The 8,904-nt window shown below is 47.8% G+C and overlaps 2 protein-coding genes and 1 long non-coding RNA gene across 3 annotated transcripts; 1 reads left to right on the top strand and 2 right to left on the bottom strand.

Moving 5' to 3' along the window:
- Positions 1-253: 253 nt before the first annotated feature.
- On the top strand, positions 254-1,171 carry LOC104584533. The gene is made up of 2 exons (XR_732270.3): positions 254-668; positions 739-1,171. It is a non-coding gene; the product is annotated as an uncharacterized LOC104584533 (long non-coding RNA).
- A 1,401-nt stretch (positions 1,172-2,572) lies between these two features.
- On the bottom strand, positions 2,573-3,568 carry LOC112268649. Its single transcript, XM_024454569.1, has 3 exons — positions 3,062-3,568; positions 2,822-2,981; positions 2,573-2,715 (listed from the first exon to the last, which is right to left on the bottom strand). Exons 1-3 carry the CDS (start codon positions 3,527-3,529, stop codon positions 2,573-2,575), a joined length of 771 nt encoding a protein of 256 aa, XP_024310337.1. The 5' UTR covers positions 3,530-3,568.
- Positions 3,569-4,457: 889 nt separating this feature from the next.
- Positions 4,458-8,497, bottom strand: LOC100836180 (UPF0481 protein At3g47200). Its single transcript, XM_014901888.2, has 3 exons — positions 8,288-8,497; positions 7,700-8,153; positions 4,458-5,526 (listed from the first exon to the last, which is right to left on the bottom strand). Exons 1-3 carry the CDS (start codon positions 8,404-8,406, stop codon positions 4,708-4,710), a joined length of 1,392 nt encoding a protein of 463 aa, XP_014757374.1. The 5' UTR covers positions 8,407-8,497; the 3' UTR covers positions 4,458-4,707.
- Positions 8,498-8,904: the final 407 nt, after the last annotated feature.

Below are 8,904 nucleotides of genomic sequence, written 5' to 3' on the forward strand. Positions count from 1 at the left end.
CATAGTCACGACTATTTCTGTACCATAGTTAGTGATAATGTATCAATTTTTTTTGCACAGAGGCTCATCCTTGCATGGCAAACAATATTGACAAACATGTTTACAACTTTTATCACAAACAAATGTTTTTTCCTACTTTGTAAATGCATAGAACCCATCAGTGTCGGTTCTGCTTAGAAACCCGCCACCAGTGGCCTTATATATGCAAAAAGCAGCACATCCCTCCGTATAAAAGGTAACACTAACACTAACTTATCCTCTCCCTCTCCTTATCTTTCTCCCTGCCGCCGCCACCCCCTTATCTTCCCAATCTCTCTTCTCTCCCCTGGTCTCTCTCACTCTCCCCGATCTCTCCTCTCTCCCACGATCTATCACTCTCCCCTATCCAGCCGGCGACGAAGACGGGCCGCGAGCTCCCTCTCTGCAAGGCGTGCCGGCCTCCCTGCCATCCTTGCCTCGCGGCGACCGGAGAAGTAGGCGCCCTGACCTCCGGTGCCTCTCCGCAACGTGCGCCGCCCCCGACCTCAGGCATCCCCAACCGCCGGCCCCGCTGGATCCGGCTGCTCCGGCCCCGTCTCCGCTTGATCCGGCCAACCCAGCCCCGCCGCCGCCGGATCAGGCCCCTCCGTCGCCGGATCCGGGCGCCTCTGCACCCTCTCCCTTGATCTGTATGTTTCTCGCACTCTCTTCCTCTCGATTTTCTCTCACTGTCTTTCTCACTTTCTCAATCTCCTGCAGTGGCTCCGCCCCCCGCCACCATGGAAAGTAGGCCTCCGCTGCCATGTGACGGCGTTCTCTACCTCCGCCCGCTGTACGGGTGCTGCACTGCTGCTACGTCAACGACTTGTTATATGTTCGTTCCGTGATTTGTTGTATGTGATTTGTTGCATGTGATTCGTCGATTAATTCATTGATTTTTGAACTTTTGATTCCGGGCCTGTGGCCTGCTTTTTTTTTAATTGACGAAAATGCCATCAGTGTCGGGTGTCTATTTGACCGTCATTGATGGGAACAGGTACCACTGTCGCACACGCCACTGATGGAAAATCCATCAGCCGCCAGTAATCAGTGGCGTGTGCAACACACGCCACTGATGGCGATTTTCACCTGACACTGATGGCATGTTTTGTACCAGTGACGTCCCGTTCAATTCAGCAATACTTTGCATCTTTACGCATGTGCCATTCCCTTTTCTGGCACGCACCGACATACGTGCTCATAAGTGGCAAGTTAATTCGAGGAGAGACAGAACTTCATCCAAAGGTGAAACTGGAATGATGGCTAGGTCACTAATCATTTTGAATCTGTTTTGAAAGAGGAGAAAGAAGACCGGTGGTGCAACATCATTTTGAATCTGTTTTCCACATAGGGATCATCTTTTACTAGCGACTTGAATTGACGAGACCTCGGCTCCCTAATCCATGATCTGCATGAGTTTGGGGCTGTTTTTTCTTGGACGAGGTTCGCCAAGGTGGCAAACAATTATTTGTGGTCCCTGGCAATAGGCGAACCATCTAGAGCGTTTTCACACAAAGTGTTTTTTCGTGACACTCGTTTACGGGAAACGATTTGTTTAGACTGACTGATCCAGCGCTTCCGATCGGCCGTGCGGAGTCACGTGTCCATCCTATCCATCTCCTTCGTATCTTCTTTGTTCTCGACCTCTCTCCTCGCTCTCTTTCTTTATGTTCTCGTCTCTCGGTGTGCTGCATGTGCTGGAGCCTACAAGCAGAGCCGTACTCAACGGATGTCGTCAACGGCCACAGCGAGCCAACTTGGAGTACGGCGGCGGACCAGTGAGGTGAAGTTGTTTTCACCATTAATTGAGAAAAATGGATTTGTGGTCACCTGATTCGACTCAAACGAGCCGGATTAATCTTCAGCGAGCCTGGATCGGGGAACACAGCGCCTCAGATGCGTGTTCAGTGCAAGGTCGGGGATTTGAAATTTTTGATGTTGCAAATAGTGTTTCAACAAACACACAATTATTTAGTCCATAAGAAAAACGGTTATGTTGTAACGATCTTGAGTGTGTTGAGAGATGTTGCAAATGTATTTTGCTGCATATAGTGTTTTCTTTTGGAGAGGGCTAATAGTGTTTCAATATGCTAGAAACACACATATTAAGTGCTCCCTACAAAAGCTGCCGGCGTTGGAAAACAAGAGGTCACTGATTTTCTTTATTTGATGTTGCAAACGATGTTCCAAATGCTAAAAGCGTGCAATTTTTTTGCTACATATACATTATGCTGCAACAATTATGGATGTGCTCCAAATGTTGTGTCAGGATTTTTGTTGTTGCAACTAGTTTGAGGACCAATGTTTCGACGAGTTTTTTATGTTGCATGCAGAATTGTTTATGTTGCGATGAGTTTTGAGAGACAAGTGTTGCGATTTTTTTTATGTTGCAAATGTTTGTGTGAGATTTTTTTGCTTCTGCAAGGGTTGGACGGATGAGTTTCTAAGGTTTTTGAGAGTTTTGGGGACTGGTGTTGCTACGATGTTGCAAAGGTACAATGTAGAGGCAACCATTGCATCATCTTTGGGTTGGATTGGGCATAGATTGACAAGATCAAGATATGAACTCGATGCAACAAAAATCCTGTATGCAGCATTTCATCGCAACATTGGTCTCTTGCAACATCAAAAATCTCGTATGCATCATCCATGCAAATCCCCTCACAGCACACCTAGAATCATTGCAACATAATCCCCCTGTGTACGTACCAAAAATAGTGCGTGCATGTAGCATTTAAAAACACTGTTTGCAACATAACATAAAAAAAATAAAGCCAACAATCTCATCTTAATTCTCTGATACCGGAAACGACGGTGTCGAGGTCGGCGGCGCAGCCGTGGCTGCACGGAGACCCAACGGGTGACGAGGTCACGGTGGCAGAGGCGAGCGGTGGGGCGACGTTGTGGCTGCAGCCTATGAGAGCCGGCGCCGCGAAGGCACCTAGAATCCTTGCAACATAATGCTTTTGTATTCGTAGCAGAAATATATTTGTTACATTTTTAGAAAGACCCGTTGCAATATACAAAAATCAAATAAATTTACCTCTTCTTCTCTGGCGCCGGGCGGCAGTGTCGGCATGGCAGCATCGGCGGTTCCAGCGAGGGAAAGCAGCAGCAGGGTCGCGTCTCCTCTGGCGCCTACGCTCCCGCGGCAAGACGGCGCGGCGATCAGCACGCAAGGCGGCGGGGCAGGCAGGATGTACAGCGGTGGGGCACGGGGGTGACGATCAGGAGGCCGGTCCAGCTGCGGAGCATGGTGGCGAGGACACGGCGGCCAAAAGCAGTGGAAGAGCATCGGCGGCGCTCGATGGCGGGGATGCAGCGGGGATGCGCAGTAGGTCCAGCGGCGGCAGTTCCGCTGCCGCGTGCTGCAAAGGCTGTGACTGGAACGCCCACGGCGAGCAGGCCGATGCTGCGAGCTGGCAGTTGCAGAGAGCCCACAACCTGGACGAGCGAATGACAGATCGATCCCACCACGTAAATGCCATCTAATTTCACGCGTTAGATCCATCCAATCGCACGGCTACCGACCCGGCCGATCCACACGCGGGATCAGCTGGCCGACAGCTAGCGTTCCCTCATCGTTTACACAGGTAGTTGAGAGCATGATAAAATGCACTCGGCAACTACCGCCATGATTTTTGTGGGACTCGGTTACAAACTAATGAGTTTTCATTAGTGATGGAGATAGTATGATCAAAACCCATGATTGTACATGGATAACCATGACACTAACGCCGTCTACTTTTTGTTGCCAATACTTATCAACCAAGTTAGCTACAAGTTTTGATTATTTGGATTTAACTCTTTGTGTAAGTTTGTGAGATGATATACACGGGGAGCGCTAATTGACGGAGCTCCACCAGGGAGAAAGTTTGCGGATGATCGGGCAGTCCATTTTGAGGCCGTCGGAAGTGGCTTTTTTTTATTTATTTTCATGCCCTATATTTTTTCATGCCCTTTACTTTTACTTTTCCCCACCTTTGATTTTTCTCCACTTTCGGTTTTCAGAACTTTTGATTTTTTGAAATTTTAATTTTTTAATCTTTGAACACAGGTGGTGGGATTGTACATCTACTCCACTAACCAAGTAATTTAGACTCTCTCCCGTTTGTTCATACTTAATGATGACATAAATAATACACATCAAAATGCAGTTATGTTTTTAGAATTCATAAATTTTGGTTATATTGGAATGAAAGCTGACTGTGGAACCAAATATCTCGAAGAGAAAATAAAAAGGGTGTTGCTATGTATCGGGCCCATGATTTTTAAGTAAAAAGAATCTAAGTTGACGAATCAGAACGGTTGGATTAGTATTTAGATGTCATTTTACTCTTTTTTTTTATCGTTTGTTTCAAATCTTAAAGCACAATTCATGTCAGATGAGTGAGGAATCAACTTATTTCTACTTAAAATTTAGAAAATTAGATATAGCAAAACCGAAATAAAAAATTAAAATATATAACGGTAAGTAACAAATCTAGTTGTGTAAATGCGTATTTCACAGTATTAGTTATCCGTTATTTCGTAAAACTTTCTTCCTCTCGGGCACAAAAAACAGCAGCAGCAACACAAACGCACACACAGGAGCAGATTAAGACACACATGCATATTGTAGAAGAGTTTACGATCTCAAGCTTCACTTACACAACCGGCTGCCATACTCACGCTGCTCTTCATGCATCTTCAGTGCTTTGTATCCTTTAATTGTGCTTGTAGAGATTGTTTGGCAACTTCGTAGCTCATGACGGCATAGAAAGTCTGCATGATGTCGGTTGCGACCAAGCAGATGGCCGCGACAAGCGCTATGAACGTCCACGGGCTCCTGAAGTACTTGTTCTTGAGGAAAGCCCACGGCTCGAGCACCAGCCATTTCATGACGCTCCTCTTGTAGTAGTCCTCCATCTCCTCGCGGACGCCGCACAGCCGGCTCTGCCCGTACTTGCACACGTCCCTCGTGAGCGTGTTGAACATCTTCACCACGGCTTCGTCGTTGTCGGCGAGGTCATGGACGACGATCCCTTTCCTCCTCAGCAGGGCCACGTCCTCGGCCGAGTCGATGATGTCCTTCATGAAGAGCACGAATGCCGTCACGTATGCCGTCACGTCGTTGCTGGTGCGGACGTGCAGCGCTTCGAACGCCATCACGTTGTGGAACTTGTACGGGGTGGCGTCGTCGAGGAAGACCCGGGGCATCATGAGCCTGCGCGTCATCCTGTGGAAATCGATGTCGTTCAACTGGAATTTCTCGCTGTTGGTCCTGAACCGGATGCCGGCGTCGGCGAGCTTCTGTGCGGAGCGGGGGACGTCGCGTTCCACCCGTTCCGGTTCCGGACGCGCGGTGCCTGGAGCCCCGCGGTGAACTGGGGCGGCAGAACACTTCAGTAGGCTCCTCCGGAAGAGGTCGAGGGGATGGAGTCCCAGGCCATCGCACGGCACAAGGGGATCCCAATTTGGGCACAGGAATGTCAGTACCATTTTGTTGATGTCAACATCTCCGTCGTTCTGCAAATTCATGGCCAGCTCAAAATTTTGAGTAAATTTCAGAAAATCACACCTTCTGGAACTAGAGTTAATTTCAGTCAAGCACAACATGAAGCTCCCCGTCTGCCGGTCCACCTGCGACCCGCAATGGCTGTATGCATCGATTGATGCAGAGGCTGAGGACTCCTCCCCTTTTTCTTTAAAAAAAAAAAGCTGCGGCCCGCAGGGATGGGTGTCTGGCTCGTGTCTATGGCAATTTAGGATTGTAGGTTCAAATACAGAGGAAGCCAGGGGCTGGGTTGATAATTGGACGTACAAAAAATTGCCACGTGGCTTCTTACATGTGGGCCTGAGGTGTCGGTTTATCTGTCACAGACATTAATTCGGTAGTTTTGGGATACGTGAAAATCATTCTTCCTGAAGTTTGGAGTAACCGTTACGAACACTTCGAGTTGTGTCTGGCTGAAACCTAGGCTTAGAAGATGCGATTTTTTTTAAATTTCCTCCAAAATTTTATAAGGATATACTCCCTCCGTCCCATATTAAATGACTTTCTATTACATGTATCTAGACGCTTTTTAGATATAAATACGTCCATATTTCGGCAAATTTGAGTCATTTAATATGAGACGGATGGGGTATATTATTACCACTAGACGCGTTTACATGATTTCTCGTCTGTTCCTAATGCCTCGAGGAGTAATAGTTAGGAGGGTTGGTTTCTTTACTGCCCTGATCTATAAGAGCCAAATACTCCTAAATATAAGATGTTCCAGTTTTGTATTAAAAAGTTTATTCAAGTTAATAGAAAAATATTTTAGGCATCTGGTTTTTAAGCAAAAGCTTTAAATTTCAGTCAATGCATTAGATTCGTTGGATTAAGATATGGATGACATCCTCACTTCCCTTCTCACCCATTCAGATTCAACGGACAAACACCCCCCCGACTTATCTATAACTAGAAATACAAGTTTTACAATGGTTGTCGATTTTAAAAACCGTCCAACCTAGTTGATCCATCGGTGAAGACAAATGAAATAGTAGAAAGTACTAAAACAAAAATATTGAAAAGTACATGAATTATCGATTTATTTTTTAACTAAAATGATCGATCGGTTATTAACATCACTGGTTAGTACGTATTGGTTAGTGGAATATTTGATCAAATTCCCCCTGGTTAGTCACTCTCTCATCTCAATCTTCTGACCCGAGTCACCCGACACTGCTCCTTTTCCTCTCGTTCCTATCTCTTCAGCGACTCTACGATAAGTTGTCTTCCCGATCCTTTCTCCTCATGGCCATGGAAGAGAACTCAAAGGCGAAGAAGATGCAACGGGGCTGTTGCGAACGACGGCGGTGCGGTGCTGCGACTGACGGCCCAATGTGTTGAGACTGGCGGCGTGCGGTGCTGCGAGGCGACCAGCGGCTGGCGAAGCTGCGACTAGCGGCTGGCGGTGCCGTGAAGATCCCCCGGCAATGCTGGAACGGGAGGCAGTGATGCTTCAAACGGCAGCCGGCAGTGCTTCGAACGGCGACCGGCGATGTTCTGACCGTTATGCAGCGTTGCTACAAGAGGCAATTTGTGGTGTTGAGAGCAGCAGGTGCCATGGCTGCAAGCGGTGACGCCTCCTGCCGGCGTTGCTTCAAACGGCGAGGCGCGGATGGTGCTGCAAACGGCTTCGCTTGCTGCTGGAGGTCCTGCGGACTACAGGCGCTGGTGCTGCAAGGCGGCGGCGCTATGCTGCGAGCGTCGGCCGTCTACTCACCGCCCCGCATGGCACCATGAGATTACATGGGCACATTGTGTGGGGGAGACGAGGAGGACAGGGGGGGATTTGTTTTATGCAGAGAAAGAAGAACAGAAAGGAGAGGACGAAGGGATCGATTGATTCATTTCGTCTGTACGGGATCCAACGCCTGTGGCAGTTCCAATCGGGTGGTCCGGGAGGAGCTGGATTTTTTCCCCAGATCGCCCGGCAACGCCTAGCCGCGCCCATAATTAAGAGTACATATCAACGGATAGAATTAATTTTGGCGTGAGTAAATACTCGACAATCCCGTAAAAGCGCCCAGCTAGAAAACATGCGAACTCTCCTTAGCAAAACCGAATAAGTATATATACATGAAAATATATCTCATGATGCATGAATTTAATGAAACAAATTTAAAGTCGAAGTGGGTAGCAGGCACGTACCGGAGGTTTGCCAGTCTCCATAGCGACGATCCTCTGAAGCACCTTCAGCGGGAGCTGATTCTCCAGCATGAGCATGTCGCGCTGGACGAACGGCCTAATGTGCTGCATCCCGTTCTTGCTGAAAACGGGGTCGCTGTCTAGATAGTCGTTGCGGTCACCCTTCCTCATCACTTCCAGCAGGAAACAGCCGTCGGCGATCATCATCTCCAGGAACTTTCCCCTGTTCTCGCCGCGCCACTCGTCGCCGAGGTCCATGTACGCGTCCTCCAGCTCGTCGGCCACGACTTCGACGGACTCGACGAGCTCGCCGATCGTCTTGTCAGCCCGGTGGAGCAGGTGCCGGACGGCCCTCATCTTGTGTTCCTCCATGGGTTTCAAGCCTTCGTTGCCGTGGTGGAACGGGCCCAGAGCCACCGTCTGCGGCATGAACACACTTGTCTCCCCGCCACTGGCCCTGCAGTTCCCGGCAGGATCGGAAATCATGTGTTAGCTCCCCTTTGGCGTCAACATAATTCCGGCAAAATAACCGTATAAAAATTTTGGGGTTTAGGATGGATGTGGATATACGCCGCTTCTATGCTTACTTACCTGCCATGGACCATCTTGAAACGCGGCGGCACGCAGAAGATGCTGTGCTTCCGCCATTTCGCCGTCTTCGCCGATGGCTCCGAGTCCTTGATCTTCCTCTCCATGTCGACCACCCACATCTTGCAGTATGCTGTTAATCTTTCTCCCTACCCTTGAATTTTGTGCTTATGAATTCCGGTAATTAATGCAAATGGCACATATCATGCACGAGTACATATATAGGAGAAGCCGCAGGTTTCTATCGTCCAACGTTCCTTTCTTGCTTATAGTATCACGTATGATACCCTAAACCTTTACAGGTTAAAGCGACATATTAAGTTACTATCTTCATAGTGGGTAGTAATTTATACGTGATGTCATATAGGGTTGTAAACTCATCTTGTCTTGATTTAATTTGTGTGATGTTATGGTAACATATTTAGTTATCACCTCACTTTCAGTTTTCATTTATTGCCATGCCACGTCACAAAATTGCTTAGTTGGCACTTATGTTACTACCTAAGTTACTCTCAATATGAGTAGCATAAGGTCGAAAGAAGGTGTTACTACTTGTCTTGTTCCCTAGTATAGGTCCAAATATGCAAATTGATTAGTTACATTAGTGGATAATGCTACTC

The sequence above is a fragment of the Brachypodium distachyon genome, chromosome 4, assembly GCF_000005505.3.
Source record: "Brachypodium distachyon strain Bd21 chromosome 4, Brachypodium_distachyon_v3.0, whole genome shotgun sequence".
Taxonomy (NCBI): Eukaryota; Viridiplantae; Streptophyta; class Magnoliopsida; order Poales; family Poaceae; genus Brachypodium; species Brachypodium distachyon.